Here is an 18,704-nt window from a genome sequence, read left to right on the forward strand (position 1 = left end):
AGTCTCCTCGCTGGCGTGGCTGCTGGCGGGTCGCCAGCGCGTACGTTCTGGCGACCCGCCAGCAAGGATGGGACCTGCCCCATCTGTATCCTTCCATGTTTAATGCACAGTATAATAGCTGAGAGCACAGAATAATAGCCAGATGCACAGTATAATGGCCGGATGCCAGTATAAGAGCCGAGTGCACAGTATAATAGCCGAGAGCACAGGATAATAGCCGAGAGCACAGTATAATAGCCGAGAGCACAGGATAATAGCCGAGTGTACAGTATAATAGCCGAGAGCACAGTATAATGGCCGGATGCCAGTATAAGAGCCGAGAGCACAGGATAATAGCCGAGTGCACAGTATAATGGCCGGATGCCAGTATAATAGCCGAGAGCACAGTATAATAGCTGAGAGCACAGAATAATAGCCAGATGCACAGTATAATGGCCGGATGCCAGTATAAGAGCTGAGTGTACAGTATAATAGCCGAGAGCACAGGATAATAGCCGAGTGTACAGTATAATAGCCGAGTGTACAGTATAATAGCCGAGTGTACAGTATAATAGCCGGGAGCACAGAATAATAGCCAGATGCACAGTATAATGGCCGGATGCCAGTATAAGAGCTGAGTGCACAGTATAATAGCCGAGAGCACAGAATAATAGCCGAGTGTACAAAATAATAGCCGAGAGCACAGAATAATAGCCAGATGCACAGTATAATGGCCGGATGCCAGTATAAGAGCCGAGTGCACAGTATAATAGCAGAGAGCACAGGATAATAGCCGAGTGTACAGTATAATAGCCGAGAGCACAGTATAATAGCCGAGTGTACAGTTTAATAGCCTAGTGCACAGTATAATAGCCGAGTGTACAGTATAATAGCCGAGTGCACAGTATAATAGCCGAGTGTACAGTATAATAGCCGAGTGCACAGGATAATAGCCGAGTGTACAGTATAATAGCCGAGAGCACAGTATAATAGCCGAGTGTACAGTTTAATAGCCGAGTGCACAGTATAATAGCCGAGTGTACAGTATAATAGCCGAGTGCACAGTATAATAGCCGAGTGCACAGTATAATAGCCAAGTGTACAGTATAATAGCCGAGTGCACAGTATAATAGCCGAGAGCACAGTATAATAGCCGAGTGTACAGTATAATAGCTGAGAGCACAGGATAGTAGCCGAGTGTACAGTATAATAGCCGAGAGCACAGTATAATAGCCGCGTGTACAGTATAATAGCTGAGAGCACAGGATAGTAGCCGAGTGTACAGTATAATAGCCGAGAGCACAGAATAATAGCCGGATGCCAGTATAAGAGCCGAGTGCACAGTATAATAGCCGAGAGCACAGTATAATAGCCGAGTGTACAGTATAATAGTTGAGAGCACAGGATAGTAGCCGAGTGTACAGTATAATAGCCGAGAGCACAGAATAATAGCCGGATGCCAGTATAAGAGCCGAGTGCACAGTATAATAGCCGAGAGCACAGGATAATAGCCGAGTGTACAGTATAATAGCCGAGAGCACAGTATAATAGCCGAGTGTACAGTTTAATAGCCGAGTGCACATTATAATACCAGATAGCACAGTATAATAGCCGGGTGCACAGTATAATATCCTCAGGACCCTACCCCTGGATGTAACATGTCCTTACCAATCATCCCCTCAGGATCCTACTCCTGAATGTAACATGTCCTTACCAATTAGTGTTCCTGCTAGGCTGTTTTAGCAGGGCGCTGCGCCCTGCCCGATTTTTAAAGGGCAAAATGCACCCTGCCCGTCTCGCAGCGCCGCACTAAAACAGCCTCACGGGGAAGCCCAGCGTCGCCATTGACGGCAATGCCTGGCGCTTCCCCGGCAGCAAAGTGGATTCGGAGGGGAAGTGGTCTGCTCCCTTTGTTGACTGTGGCGGCCGGGCCCGCCCCCTTTGATGACAATGGTGGCCCAAGCACGCCTCTTTCATTACGGCGGCGGCCCGGGCACGCCCCCCTTCATGATGTTGGTGGCCCAAGCACGCCCCTTTCATGACGTCACGGCCCGGGCACGCCCCCCGCTGTGACGTCGGCGTGCCTCATCCACCCCCCAGGGCCCTGCCCAGTGTCATTCCTAGAGTGAACACTACCAACCATCCCCCAGGACCTTACCCCTGGATGCAGCAGTGTAGCTAGGTGCCATGGTGCCCGGAGCAAGGGCATATTTTGCGCCCCCCCTACCCCGGTAATGAATTAGGGGCGTGGCTAACATGTGTTTGCATGTTACATTTGAAAAGAAAAAACGTAAAAAATAAGACACTATATAAAACGCTGTAACGGAATCTGCTGCACTATATAAGACACTGTAACGGAATCTGCTGCGCTATATAAGACGCTGTAACGGAATCTGCTGCGCTTTATAAGACACTGTAACAGAATCTGCTGCGCTATATAAGACACTGTAACAGAATCTGCTGCGCTATATAAGGTGCCGTAACGGAATCTGCTGCGCTATATAAGACACTGTAACGGAATCTTCTGCGCTATATAAGACACTGTAACTGAATCTGCTGCACTATATAAGGTGCCGTAACGGAATCTGCTGCGCTATATAAGACACTGTAACTGAATCTTCTGCGCTATATAAGACACTGTAACTGAATCTTCTGCGCTATATAAGACACTGTAACGGAATCTGCTGCGCTATATAAGACACTGTAACGGTATCAGCTGCGCTATATAAGACACTGTAACAGAATCTGCTGCGCTATATAAGACACTGTAACGGAATCTGCTGCGCTATATAAGGTGCCGTAACGGAATCTGCTGCGCTATATAAGACACTGTAACGGAATCTTCTGCGCTATATAAGACACTGTAACTGAATCTTCTGCGCTATATAAGACACTGTAACGGAATCTGCTGTTCTACATAACATAATGACAGCTGTAAATAAATAAATATACAGCACAGCAGGGCAGCAGCAGATGCCAGAGAGATTCACTCCCCCCCCCCCTCCTCCCCTCCCCCAGGACCCACGAATCCCCCAAACCCCAAGTGTATTATTAATCTTATTACATCATAAATTAGCTGTAAAAAAAAAAAAATCCACCTTCAATAATGTTAGCAGGGCGGCACGGGCGGCAGTAGAAACTATCCTCACCAGCGCTTGGGATGGCTGTGGCTGATGACAGAGGAGGGAGTGAGAGGCAGGCGACTGTTTGAGCAATCTGAGTGCTGCTGCGCTGCGCTGCCCGGAAGCCGGTCCGAGCAGCAGCACGAAATTACAATGGAGTGACAGAGTGACCAAGCGTCACGAACCGGGGACAGGAGGCAGGCGCCGGGCAGGGCAGCCGCCGGGCAGGGCAACCGCCGGCGCACGCTGCTGGATGTAACATGTCCTTACCAAACATCCCCTTACTCCTTGATGTAAAATGTCCTTACCAATCATCCCCTCAGGGCCTTACCCCTGGATGTAACATGTCCTTACCAAACATCCCCTCAGGACCTTACCCCTGGATGTAACATGTCCTTACCAATCATCCCCTCAGGACCTCACCCCTGGATGTAACATGTCCTTACCAATCATCCCCTCAGGACCTCACCCCTGGATGTAACATGTCCTTACCAATCATCCCCTCAGGACCTCACCCCTGGATGTAACATGTCCTTACCAATCATCCCCTCAGGACCTCACCCCTGGATGTAACATGTACTTACCAATCATCCCCTCAGGGCCTTACCCCTGGATGTAACATGTCCATACCAATCATCCCCTCAGGACGTCACCCCTGGATGTAACATGTCCTTACCAATCCTCCCCTCAGGACCTCACCCCTGGATCTAACATGTCCTTACCAATCATCTCCTCAGGACCTCACCCCTGGATGTAACATGTCCTTACCAATCATCTCCTCAGGACCTCACCCCTGGATGTAACATGTCCTTACCAATCATCCCCTCAGGACCTCAACCCTGGATGTAACATGTCCTTACCAATCATCCCCTCAGGACCTTACCCCTGGATGTAACATGTCCTTACCAATCATCCCCTCAGGACCTTACCCCTGGATGTAACATGTCCTTACCAATCATCCCCTCAGGACCTCACCCCTGGATGTAACATGTCCTTACCAATCATCCCCTCAGGACCTCACCCCTGGATGTAACATGTCCTTACCAATCATCCCCTCAGGACCCTACCCCTGGATGTAACATGTCCTTACCAATCATCCCCTCAGGGCCTTACCCCTGGATGTAACATGTCCTTACCAATCATCCCCTCAGGACCTCACCCCTGGATGTAACATGTCCTTACCAATCATCCCCTCAGGACCTTACCCCTGGATGTAACATGTCCTTACCAATCATCCCCTCAGGACCTTACCCCTGGATGTAACATGTCCTTACCAATCATCCCCTCAGGACCTCACCCCTGGATGTAACATGTCCTTACCAATCATCCCCTCAGGGCCCTACCCCTGGATCTAACATGTCCTTACCAATCATCCCCTCAGGGCCTTACCCCTGGATGTAACATGTCCTTACCAATCATCCCCTCAGGACCTTACCCCTGGATGTAACATGTCCTTACCAATCATCCCCTCAGGACCTCAACCCTGGATGTAACATGTCCTTACCAATCATCCCCTCAGGACCTCAACCCTGGATGTAACATGTCCTTACCAATCATCCCCTCAGGACCTCACCCCTGGATGTAACATGTCCTTACCAATCATCCCCTCAGGGCCTTACCCCTGGATGTAACATGTCCTTACCAATCATCCCCTCAGGACCCTACCCCTGGATGTAACATGTCCTTACCAATCATCCCCTCAGGACCCTACCCCTGGATGTAACATGTCCTTACCAATCATCCCCTCAGGGCCTCACCCCTGGATCTAACATGTCCACACCAATCATCCCCTCGGGACCTCACCCCTGGATGTAACATGTCCTTACCAATCATCCCCTCAGGGCCTCACCCCTGGATCTAACATGTCCATACCAATCATCCCCTCGGGACCTCACCCCTGTATCTAACATGTCCTTACCAATCATCCCCTCAGGGCCTTACCCCTGGATGTAACATGTCCTTACCAATCATCCCCTCAGGGCCTTACCCCTGGATGTAACATGTCCTTACCAATCATCCCCTCAGGGCCTTACTCCTTGATGTAAAATGTCCTTACCAATCATCCCCTCAGGACCTTACCCCTGGATGTAACATGTCCTTACCAATCATCCCCTCAGAGCCTTACCCCTGGATGTAACATGTCCTTACCAATCATCCCCTCAGGACCTCACCCCTGGAAGTAACATGTCCTTACCAATCATCCCCTCAGGACCTCACCCCTGGATGTAACATGTCCTTACCAATCATCCCCTCAGGACCTTACCCCTGGATGTAACATGTCCTTACCAATCATCCCCTCAGGGCCTTACCCCTGGATGTAACATGTCCTTACCAATCATCCCCTCAGGACCTTACCCCTGGATGTAACATGTCCTTACCAATCATCCCCTCAGGACCTCACCCCTGGATGTAACATGTCCTTACCAATCATCCCCTCAGGACCTCACCCCTGGATGTAACATGTCCTTACCAATCATCCCCTCAGGACCTCACCCCTGGATCTAACATGTCGTTACCAATCATCCCCTCAGGACCTTACCCCTGGATGTAACATGTCCTTACCAATCATCCCCTCAGGACCTTACCCCTGGATGTAACATGTCCTTACCAATCATCCCCTCAGGACCTCAACCCTGGATGTAACATGTCCTTACCAATCATCCCCTCAGGACCTCAACCCTGGATGTAACATGTCCTTACCAATCATCCCCTCAGGACCTCACCCCTGGATGTAACATGTCCTTACCAATCATCCCCTCAGGGCCTTACCCCTGGATGTAACATGTCCTTACCAATCATCCCCTCAGGACCTTACCCCTGGATGTAACATGTCCTTACCAATCATCCCCTCAGGACCCTACCCCTGGATGTAACATGTCCTTACCAATCATCCCCTCAGGGCCTCACCCCTGGATCTAACATGTCCATACCAATCATCCCCTCGGGACCTCACCCCTGGATGTAACATGTCCTTACCAATCATCCCCTCAGGGCCTCACCCCTGGATCTAACATGTCCATACCAATCATCCCCTCGGGACCTCACCCCTGTATCTAACATGTCCTTACCAATCATCCCCTCAGGGCCTTACCCCTGGATGTAACATGTCCTTACCAATCATCCCCTCAGGGCCTTACCCCTGGATGTAACATGTCTTTACCAATCATCCCCTCAGGGCCTTACTCCTTGATGTAAAATGTCCTTACCAATCATCCCCTCAGGACCTTACCCCTGGATGTAACATGTCCTTACCAATCATCCCCTCAGGGCCTTACCCCTGGATGTAACATGTCCTTACCAATCATCCCCTCAGGACCTCACCCCTGGATGTAACATGTCCTTACCAATCATCCCCTCAGGACCTCACCCCTGGATGTAACATGTCCTTACCAATCATCCCCTCAGGACCTTACCCCTGGATGTAACATGTCCTTACCAATCATCCCCTCAGGGCCTTACCCCTGGATGTAACATGTCCTTACCAATCATCCCCTCAGGGCCTTACCCCTGGATGTAACATGTCCTTACCAATCATCCCCTCAGGGCCTTACTCCTTGATGTAAAATGTCCTTACCAATCATCCCCTCAGGACCTTACCCCTGGATGTAACATGTCCTTACCAATCATCCCCTCAGGGCCTTACCCCTGGATGTAACATGTCCTTACCAATCATCCCCTCAGGACCTTACCCCTGGATGTAACATGTCCTTACCAATCATCCCCTCAGGACCTCAACCCTGGATGTAACATGTCCTTACCAATCATCCCCTCAGGACCTCAACCCTGGATGTAACATGTCCTTACCAATCATCCCCTCAGGACCTCACCCCTGGATGTAACATGTCCTTACCAATCATCCCCTCAGGGCCTTACCCCTGGATGTAACATGTCCTTACCAATCATCCCCTCAGGACCCTACCCCTGGATGTAACATGTCCTTACCAATCATCCCCTCAGGGCCTTACCCCTGGATGTAACATGTCCTTACCAATCATCCCCTCAGGACCTCACCCCTGGATGTAACATGTCCTTACCAATCATCCCCTCAGGACCTTACCCCTGGATGTATCATGTCCTTACCAATCATCCCCTCAGGGCCTTACCCCTGGATGTAACATGTCCTTACCAATCATCCCCTCAGGACCTTACCCCTGGATGTAACATGTCCTTACCAATCATCCCCTCAGGACCTCACCCCTGGATGTAACATGTCCTTACCAATCATCCCCTCAGGACCTCACCCCTGGATGTAACATGTCCTTACCAATCATCCCCTCAGGACCTCACCCCTGGATCTAACATGTCGTTACCAATCATCCCCTCAGGACCTTACCCCTGGATGTAACATGTCCTTACCAATCATCCCCTCAGGACCTTACCCCTGGATGTAACATGTCCTTACCAATCATCCCCTCAGGACCTCAACCCTGGATGTAACATGTCCTTACCAATCATCCCCTCAGGACCTCAACCCTGGATGTAACATGTCCTTACCAATCATCCCCTCAGGACCTCACCCCTGGATGTAACATGTCCTTACCAATCATCCCCTCAGGGCCTTACCCCTGGATGTAACATGTCCTTACCAATCATCCCCTCAGGACCCTACCCCTGGATGTAACATGTCCTTACCAATCATCCCCTCAGGGCCTCACCCCTGGATCTAACATGTCCATACCAATCATCCCCTCGGGACCTCACCCCTGGATGTAACATGTCCTTACCAATCATCCCCTCAGGGCCTCACCCCTGGATCTAACATGTCCATACCAATCATCCCCTCGGGACCTCACCCCTGTATCTAACATGTCCTTACCAATCATCCCCTCAGGGCCTTACCCCTGGATGTAACATGTCCTTACCAATCATCCCCTCAGGGCCTTACCCCTGGATGTAACATGTCCTTACCAATCATCCCCTCAGGGCCTTACTCCTTGATGTAAAATGTCCTTACCAATCATCCCCTCAGGACCTTACCCCTGGATGTAACATGTCCTTACCAATCATCCCCTCAGGGCCTTACCCCTGGATGTAACATGTCCTTACCAATCATCCCCTCAGGACCTCACCCCTGGATGTAACATGTCCTTACCAATCATCCCCTCAGGACCTCACCCCTGGATGTAACATGTCCTTACCAATCATCCCCTCAGGACCTTACCCCTGGATGTAACATGTCCTTACCAATCATCCCCTCAGGGCCTTACCCCTGGATGTAACATGTCCTTACCAATCATCCCCTCAGGACCTTACCCCTGGATGTAACATGTCCTTACCAATCATCCCCTCAGGACCTCACCCCTGGATGTAACATGTCCTTACCAATCATCCCCTCAGGACCTCACCCCTGGATGTAACATGTCCTTACCAATCATCCCCTCAGGACCTCACCCCTGGATCTAACATGTCGTTACCAATCATCCCCTCAGGACCTTACCCCTGGATGTAACATGTCCTTACCAATCATCCCCTCAGGACTTCACCCCTGGATGTAACATGTCCTTACCAATCATCCCCTCAGGGCCTTACCCCTGGATGTAACATGTCCTTACCAATCATCCCCTCAGGACTTCACCCCTGGATGTAACATGTCCTTACCAATTATCCCCTCAGGACCTTACCTCTGGATGTAACCTGTCCTTACCATTATTCTCCTCAGGACCTCACCCCTGGATGTAACATGTCCTTACCAATCATCCCCTCAGGGCCTTACCCCTGGATGTAACATGTCCTTACCAATCATCCCCTCAGGACCTTACCCCTGGATGTAACATGTCCTTACCAATCATCCCCTCAGGACCTCACCCCTGGATCTAACATGTCCTTACCAATCATCTCCTCAGGACCTCACCCCTGGATCTAACATGTCCTCACCAATCATCCCCTCAGGGCCTTACCCCTGGATGTAACATGTCCTTACCAATCATCCCCTCAGGACCTCACTCCTGGATGTAAAATGCCCTTACCAATCATCCCCTCAGGACCTTACCCCTGGATGTAACATGTCTTTACCAATCATCCCCTCAGGACCTCACCCCTGGATCTAACATGTCCTTATCAATCATCCCCTCAGGACCTCACCCCTGGATGTAACATGTCCTTACCAATCATCCCCTCAGGACCTCACCCCTGGATCTAACATGTCCTTACCAATCCTCCCGTCAGGACCTTACCCCTGGATGTAACATGTCCTTACCAATCATCCCCTCAGGACCTTACCCCTGGATGTAACATGTCCTTACCAATCATCCCCTCAGGACCTTACCCCTGGATGTAACATGTCCTTACCAATCATCCCCTCAGGACCTTACCCATGGATCTAACATGTCCTTACCAATTATCCCCTCAGGACCCTACCCCTGGATGAAACATGTCCTTACCAATCATCCCCTCAGGACCCTACCCCTGGATGTAACCTGTCCTTACCAATCATCCCCTCAGGACCTTACCCCTGGATGTAACATGTCCTTACCAATCATCCCCTCAGGACCTCACCCCTGGATGTACCATGTCCTAACCAATCATTCCCTCAGGACCCTACCCCTGGATGCAACATGTCCTTACCAATCCTCCCCTCAGGACCCTACCCCTGGATCTAACATGTCCTTACCAATCCTCCCCTCAGGACCTCACCCCTGGATGTAACATGTCCTTACCAATCATCCCCTCAGGACTTTACCCCTGGTTGTAACATGTCCTTACCAATTATCCCCTCAGGACCTCACCCCTGGATGTAACATGTCCTTACCAATCCTCCCCTCAGGACCTCACCCCTGGATGTAACATGTCCTTACCAATTATCCCCTCAGGACCTTACCCCTGGATCTAACATGTCCTTACCAATCATCCCCTCAGGACCTCAACCCTGGATGTAACATGTCCTTACCAATCATCCCCTCAGGACTTCACCCCTGGATGTAACATGTCCTTACCAATCATCCCCTCAGGACCTTACCCCTGGATCTAACATGTCCTTACCAATCATCCCCTCAGGACCCTACCCCTGGATGTATCATGTCCTTACCAATTATCCCCTCAGGACCTTACCCCTGGATGAAACATGTGCTTACCAATCATCCCCTCAGGACCTTATCCCTGGATCTAACATGTCCTTACCAATCATCCCCTCAGAACCCTACCCCTAGATGTAACATGCCCTTACCAATAATCCCCTCAGGGCCTTACCCCTGGATGTAACATCATCCCCTTAGGACCTTACCCCTGGATGTAACATGTCCTTACCAATCATCCCCTCTGGACCCTACCCCTGGATGTAACATGTCCTTACCAATCATCCCCTCAGGACCTCACCCCTTGATGAAACATGTCCTTACCAATCATCCCCTCAGGACCCTACCCCTGGATGTAACCTGCCCTTACCAATCATCCCCTCAGGACCTCACCCCTGGATGTAACATGCCCTTACCAATCCTCCCCTCAGGGCTTTATCCCTGGATCTAACATGTCCTTACCAATCATCCCCTCAGGGCCTTACTCCTGGATGTAACATGTCCTTACCAATCATCCCCTCAGGACCTCACCCCTGGATGTAACATGCCCTTACCAATAATCCCCTCAGGGCTTTAACCCTGGATCTAACATGTCCTTACCAATCATCCCCTCAGGGCCTTACCCCTGGATGTAACATCATCCCCTTAGGACCTTACCCCTGGATGTAACATGTCCTTACCAATCATCCCCTCAGGACCCTACCCCTGGATGTAACATGTCCTTACCAATCATCCCCTCAGGGCCTTACCCCTGGATGTAACATGTCCTTACCAATCATCCCCTCAGGACCCTACCCTTGGATGTAACCTCACTCCTGGATGCCATGGGTTGTTGGTGTGGCCCAGGGGGTAATAGATTATGGCCCCAGCTTATGTTGGGCTCCCAATGAACATTTCCTGTCCTGGGGACCTGGCGTTACTATATTTTCTTGGCCTAATGATTACTAAAAGTATAATATTCCTATATAAATTTATGAATGATTTCTCCTGTTAGTTATTTTGCGACTGATTTGAGCTTACTGTTTTGAAGGATAAAATGTTAATAGGCGTTCGCTTCAGGCATAGCAATTAATGTATTAAACATGTGAGAATCTGTCCCCCCCCCCTTCCCCCCCCCCCAGTATGTGAACCAGATTGATATCACTAATTCAGCAGCAAGAGACACATAGCGATTTACTCAATGGCACAAGCTGCACAACATAAGACAGGCAGACGGCTCCGTGTTTATGGGCTTAGGGAACCTACCTGCTGTTCCCATCTCATTTTGTTTCCAAAACAAGGCATTTAGCGCGACGCTGATGCTTTGAAATAAGCATATCATTATACGAGGATTCAGCTGGCAGCCAGACCATGATTAATCTCTCTGGAAAACAGAAGTCACGCAGAGATGTCTGGGTTCAGGACAGTCCACAGAAATGTGTAATCTATTAATGCATCAGGTACTGGAAGTGACTCACCATATAGAGAGCTGAATAAAGCAATATCGTCCAGATGCCCAACTAGGTCCATTACAGATCTATGGAAAGTAAATTAGGTTTACGTCAGAATGGTGAGAGCTTGAGGTAATGGCAATATATCTCAGGTAGCACCATTACAACCAGATTCTGTAACTGTTACACTTAGTTACCCCCCAAGGGTCAATTATTCATCTGTTAAGGTTTCCTAAATCCTGTTGGCTGTGATTCCCATGTGTGTGGGCCAGACATAAGAAGGATATACAATTCCAATCCAGAGCTCGGACTGCAGCTGGATCCAGTATCCAGCCTTATGGGATCCAGTGTCCAGCCTTATGGGATCCAGTGTCCAACCTGATGGGATCCAGTGTCCAGCCTGATGGGATCCAGTGTCCAGCCTGATGGGATCCATTGACCTGCCTGATGGGATCCAGTGTCCAACCTGATGGGATCTAGAGACCAGCTGATGCCATCCAGTGTCCAACCTGATGGTATCCAGTGTCCACCCTGATGGGATCCAGTGTCCAAACTGATGGAATCCAGTGTACAGCCTCATGTGATCCATAGACCAGCTGATGGGTTCCAGGGTCCAGCCTGATGGGATCCATAGAGCAGCTGATGGGATTCAGTTTACAACCTGATGGGATCTAGAGACTAGCAGGTGGGATACAGGGTCTAACCTTCTGGGATTCAGGGTCCAACTTAATGGTACTCATAGACCAGCTAATCCGATCTAGTGTCCAGTCCCTGCGATCTAAAGACTAGCAGATGGGATCCAGGGTCTAGCCTCCTGGTATCCAGGATCCAGCCTGATGGTACTCATAGACCAGCTAATCCGATCTAGTGTCCAGCCCCTGGGATCTAGAGACTAGCAGATGGGATCCAGGGTCTAGCCTCCTGGGATCCAGGATCCAGCCTGATGGTACTCATAGATCAGCTAATCCGATCTAGTGTCCAGCCCCTGGGATCTAGAGACTAACAGATGGGATTCAGGGTCTAGCCTCCTGGGATCCAGGATCCAGCCTGATGGTACTCATAGACCAGCTAATCTGATCTAGTGTCCAGCCCCTGGGATCTAGAGACTAACAGATGGGATTCAGGCTCCAGCCTGATGGTACTCATAGACCAGCTAATCCGATCTAGTGTCCAGCCCCTGGGACCTAGAGACTAGCAGATGGGATCCAGGGTCTAGCCTCCTGGGATCCAGGATCCAGCCTGATGGTACTCATAGACCAGCTAATCTGATCTAGTGTCCAGCCACTGGGATCTAGAGACAAGCAGATGGGATCCAGGGTCTAGCCTCCTGGGATCCAGGATCCAGCCTGATGGTACTCATAGACCAGTTGATGGCTTCCAGTGTCCATCCCCTGGTATCTAGAGACTAACAGATGGGATTCAGGCTCCAGCCTGATGGTACTCATAGACCAGATGATGGGATTCAGGGTCAAGCCCCTGGGATCTGGTATCCAGTCTAATGGGGTATAGAGACCAGCTGATGGGATCCAGTGTCCTGCCTCCAAGGATTGAGTGTGCAGCCTCCTGGAGTAATATTAAGATTAGAGGTGGCTTCAGTCCCCAAGTACAAAATTGTAGGAGTTACCTATTTATCAAGCATTTACAAAGTCATTTGGGCATGATTTGGGTATCTGAGGTAGGCAGGACGTAGACTGGTGAACCCATTTATCAATTTGAGCTAAGTGTTGGTTTTCAGCGTTTCTCCGTATGACTGGACGCATACCCGCACTGGCTATCCCTTTGTTGTCACAGATAGGGATCTGAAATCACGGAACCTGCCCACTGACTCCACTCACTATGCAGTGGGCGGGTATATCACTGCCATCATGTGGCTTCTGGAACCATGAGTACTTAATCACATTAAGGGGGTCATTTAGATTGACGTGTTCACACAGGGGACCAATGTTTTTGCACTGCGTATGTGTAGGGCTGCTGTGGGGGTGCCTTTGGTGACTTGCATAGTCGCCGTGGTGCTTGCACGTGGGGTGGTATTGAGGTGGGCAGGGGGTGTTCGCATGGGGACATCCAGCGTTTCCAGGGCATACCCACGAAAACACTGAGTGCACCCAGGAAAACGCTGGATGTCCCCATGCAAACACAGGTGGGCAGCTGTCTGCCGGGGCAGGCGGCTAACTTCACAGGATATCAGCCGCCTGCCCTGTTCTCGGACCAGACGACACAAGTCTTAGTCAGCTCAGACTGATCATTGCATGCCAACCAGAATTACCCCTCAAATGCTTGAGCTGTGCATGAGTTGGGCACATGCTCGATCATCATCTTTTGAACAGAGAGGAGTGGGCATCCCCGATCCATGGCCAGGGTCTCTTGCCCACTGAATTTTGTCAGAAAGAGTGAACTAGTATAAGGCCCTATGTGTGTAAGCAGCACTGCAGGGGGCATTATGGGCCTTATTCTAGTTCACTCTTTCTGACAAAATCCTTCTTAGCTGGACAAAACCATGTGCACTGCAGGGGGGCAGATGTAACCTGTGCAGAGAGAATTAGATTTGGGTGGGGTTTTCCTTCAAAGTGAGATCTATATTGCAGTGCAAAAATAAAGCAGCCAGTATTTACCTTGCACAGAAACAAAATAAATCACCCAAAGCTAAATCTCTCTTCACATTTACATCTGCCCCACCTGCAGTGCACATGGTTTTGTCCATCTAAGAAGGATTTTGTCAGAAAGAGTGAACTAGAATAAGGCCCTATGTGTGTAAGTGGCACTACTGGTGGAATTATGTGTGTAAGAAGCACTACAGGATTCTATGTGGTGTGATAATGGAGGCGGTCCATGGGAGGGTGAGAAACCATGTGATACCACACCAGGTGACACCAAACCTAGTGACGCCTCTGCTAAGATGGGAGTTATATTGAATATTTCTTATTTATTTAGCACCTTCTAGAAGATAAATAGATTCTGATTGGTTGTTGCAACATCCCAACTTCTATAGAACTCCCATCTTAGTACATTTACCCCTTAGCATCACAGAAAGTACTGTACTGTATATGAGATGAACACATTGAAACTTGGTTATTCGCTTACTGAGTCCAATCTGTGGAGTTGGATCTGACCAATATCTGCAGCTGTGTATAGCAGAGTTGTACACCTAGGGGGGAGAATGTGGTACATGGCAGAATCAGGAGCAGATTGGCCAAAGACCTTACACTGAAGATTCCTAGGAGGCCGATGCACCTATGAGGCTACCAGTCAGCCAGTGATGTGGCCCTGCTCATCTAAGGCGGCACCCATCTACAGTCTATCCACTGTGACATTTGTTAAAGGGACAGGAGTGTGCCCTATATTGGTGTTCTGTTCAGCATACATTGGATTTGGTGACGCCCAACACGAGCCACTGAAATTTTTACAGGGCTACTTTTAATTCCCAATCCTCCGCCCCTTGGGCAAAGTACCATGTGTTGTGAGGTTGGACATACAGATGGAGCGGGTCCCATCTTTGGCCGGCACTTGCCAGATCCCTTGCACTGGCGAGCGCCGGCGATAGAGACTGGGACGCGCGTGCTTCTCACACGCACGTGTGTCCCAGTTTCCTGTCGGCGGGGGGACGGGAACACTGTCCGTCTCTGCTTCAGGGAGACGGACAGGGATAGGGGGGGGGGGTGTGGCAAGGCGGCGGGGACCCGGGGCGACCATCGGCGAGGCAGCGGGGACCCGGGGGGAGCCCCGTTGTAAAGGGACGCGTGCACATCTCGTGCGCACGCGTCCCCTTCAGCGTCTGGCAAATCTTCCGCCATCCCCTGCAAAGCTGGGACCCGCTCCATCTGTATGTGCATGGCCCATTTTCAAGCATTACATATAATTGATCCAAACTAATAGAACAATTCTTGTGTCCCATTGCAGTGGGACTCCATCAATGAAATGGATGAGTTCTTCAGTCCAATACACACCTATCAAGTCTGCAATGTGATGACCCCGAGTCAGAACAATTGGCTGAGGACAAACTGGGTGCAAAGAGATGGTGCCCGCCGGGTGTATGCAGAGATCAAATTCACCCTGAGAGACTGTAACAGTATGCCTGGAGTGTTGGGCACATGTAAGGAGACCTTCAACCTGTACTACATGGAGAGTGACCGGGATCTGGGCACCAGCACTAGAGAGAGTCAGTTCATGAAGATTGACACAATTGCTGCAGATGAGAGCTTCACCGGTGTGGACCTTGGAGTACGGAGACTCAAGCTTAATACAGAGGTCCGGGGTGTTGGCCCTTTGAGTAGACGTGGATTTTATTTGGCCTTCCAGGACATTGGGGCTTGCATCGCCATTGTGTCAGTACGAGTGTATTATAAAAAGTGTCCATCTATGGTTCGGAACTTAGCTGCTTTCTCCGAAGCGGTGACAGGAGCAGACTCATCTTCTTTGGTAGAGGTCCAGGGCGAATGTGTGGGACATTCAGAAGAGAAGGACACTCCAAAGATGTATTGCAGTGCAGAAGGAGAGTGGCTTGTTCCCATCGGAAAGTGTGTCTGCAGTGCTGGCTTTGAAGAACGGATTGATTCTTGTGTAGGTAAGTGATAAACATATGTTCTAATCACCTTTGATATCTTATTTATTGAGCAATAACCCTGCATTCAGAGATTCCATGTGCAAAGAGAAAGGATGTTCTACACTAGACTGGGGATGATCAGTAAGAATGTTCTAGAGAGAAGAATGCAGAGTCAGGTTGTTCTAGACTAGACATGATCAGTAAGAATGTTCTAGAGAGAAGAATACAGAGTCAGGTTGTTCTAGACTAGACATGATCAGTAAGAATGTTCTAGAGAGAAGAATACAGAGTCAGGTTGTTCTAGACTAGAAATGATCAATAAGAATGTTCTAGAGAGAAGAATGCAGAGCCAGGTTGTTCTAGACTAGAAATGATCAGTAAGAATGTTCTAGAGAGAAGAATGCAGAGTCAGGTTGTTCTAGACTAAACATGATGCGTACGAATGTTCTAGAGAGAAGAATACAGAGTCAGGTTGTTCTAGACTAGAAATGATCAGTAAGAATGTTCTAGAGAGAAGAATGCAGAGTCAGGTTGTTCTAGACTAGACATTATCAGTAAGAATGTTCTAGAGAGAAGAATGCAGAATCAGGTTGTTCTAGACTAGAAATGATCAGTAAAAATGTTCTAGAGAGAGGAATGCAGAATCAGGTTGTTCTAGACAACACTAGATATGATCAGTAAGAGTGTTCTAGAGAGAAGAATACAGAGTCAGGTTGTTCTAGACTAGAGTAAGTGCTTGAAGGAGGAATGTAGTAATGCACAGAGTGTGACTTGTGACTCACCTTCTGTAGACTTAGCTTATACCTTCCACTGTTACTAGAGATGTATGTGGGGCCCTGTGTTTTGGTTTTCTCATTTTGGTAAAACCACCCTTGCATATTTTTGTTTTGCATCTGAGCTTTGATAAAAAATGGCTATAAACTGCCAAACTCCAGTCATTTGGGCTTATTTTTCAATAACATTATTTTCCTATCACAGCAGAACAAACACACAGCAAATATTTCTGTTTAAAACTGTTACAAATTAGTAATGTATTAGAGCAATAGCCAAACAAAAATATATTCATCCACAAGGAGGTGCAGTTTTAAAAACTAAGCACTTCAGTGACAGGGTCTGCCACTTTTCAGTGCTTGCTTTGTTAGGGCCCCTGCAAACCACTCTTTTGGAAGAGCTATTTGCGATTATTAATGAGGTTGATCATGAGGGTGTTGGTGGTGGAGAGTGCTTGTACTGGTCCATACTGCTTGTTATTATTTTACAGGATTTTTTTCACGTTTTGATAAATAAGTTGCATGAATTCTCTGAATCTGAAGTTCTGAACAAAGTGCCAATTTTTTTTTCCCTTAATATAGAAATATCTCCCTGACTTTTCCTGCTCTGGGGCTGCAAGAGAAACTCTGCTGAAAATCCAGAAATTAGTGCGGCTCAATGTTCATGGCTATTTAAATACTACAAACCTTACATCAGGCTTAATAACCAGATTTATGAGCCTAATGTAGCTGTATATTCTCCATGGGGTGTTGTTGGGAATTATGTGGGTGGCTCCGATTTGTCTCCGTCATCCCCTTCCAGACAGGTTACAGTTCTATGAATGAATACGATGAACCTTGTGTAAGCCGGAAGAAACGATATTTCTGATTTGTCGGGGGAACCCGGGCGACTGCCTGGCACTCCCTGTAAGCCCGGGCCAATGATGTGGCATTTTCTCACAAAAGGGGTAATTTATCAATGTTTGGAGAGAGACAAAGTACCAACCAATCAGCTCTTGCCAGCAATATAAAATGACAGAGGATGGGATGCACTAAATAGTTTTGCTGCAATTCCCATACTGTATGTACTAATCCCCGGACACTGGATTTCCAATGTGGAGGGTAACGCAGACAAAAGCTGCATTGCCAAATAGAAGCCTAGGTGATGTCGAGGTATCTGATTGTACTCTTTCCAGCATGCCTTGCAACCCCCGCGTCGCTCTCTGCATGCATAGGAGGAGTCTGGGGGCCGGCGGCCATCGCATTGCATTACTAATCACATGTATAATAACATATGGAATTAGTATTGGCACAAGGCTGGTACATCCTGCCCAGAAGCTAGTACTCTATCACTCTCCATCTTATCTCTTTGCAAGCGTTGATCAATCTCCTTCAGAAAAATTTGATGATGAAACTGCTGAATTTTATCACCAAAAGGCTGCGGAACATCTGTAGGGAGCAAACCTCCCAACATTTATAGTCTGAATACGCATGACCCAAAAAGGAGGTGGAGCTACCATTCAGGTGGGCATGGTCTCTGGTGGATGGGCATGGTCTTACACTTTTGTCATGCCCCGCCCTCCCTCCCTGCACTGTAGAGATGTCTATTCCCTGATCACATTTTGTTCTGAGCAGTGGAGATCTCTGTCTCTCCTCAACTTCCCCGCCACGCGCCGTCTGGACACTGTGACCCATGGGGGGGGGGGGGGGGGCAGCGGGGACAGTCTAATAAGCCGGATAGTTGGGAGGTATAGTCCTATGTCCTGGGACGGTGGGGTGGGAGTGGGGTTTTGGAAAGTCTTTGTTTCCATGGTAAATGCACATTGGTTGGTTTCCTATTGGTTGCAGTTGCCTTTCAGAAAAGCTCTCAGCAA

General features: G+C 49.0%; 1 protein-coding gene across 1 annotated transcript in view; it reads left to right on the top strand.

Annotated features, from left to right (window-relative positions):
- EPHA8 (EPH receptor A8) overlaps positions 1–18,704 on the top strand; it is a 186,031-nt gene that overhangs the window by 55,447 nt on the left and 111,880 nt on the right. The window contains 1 exon segment of the mRNA XM_083161770.1: positions 15,439–16,102. Coding sequence (XP_083017896.1) covers positions 15,439–16,102 — 664 coding nt within the window.

Source organism: Crinia signifera, chromosome 19 (genome assembly GCF_055691185.1).
Source record: "Crinia signifera chromosome 19, ASM5569118v1, whole genome shotgun sequence".
Classification (NCBI taxonomy): Eukaryota; Metazoa; Chordata; class Amphibia; order Anura; family Myobatrachidae; genus Crinia; species Crinia signifera.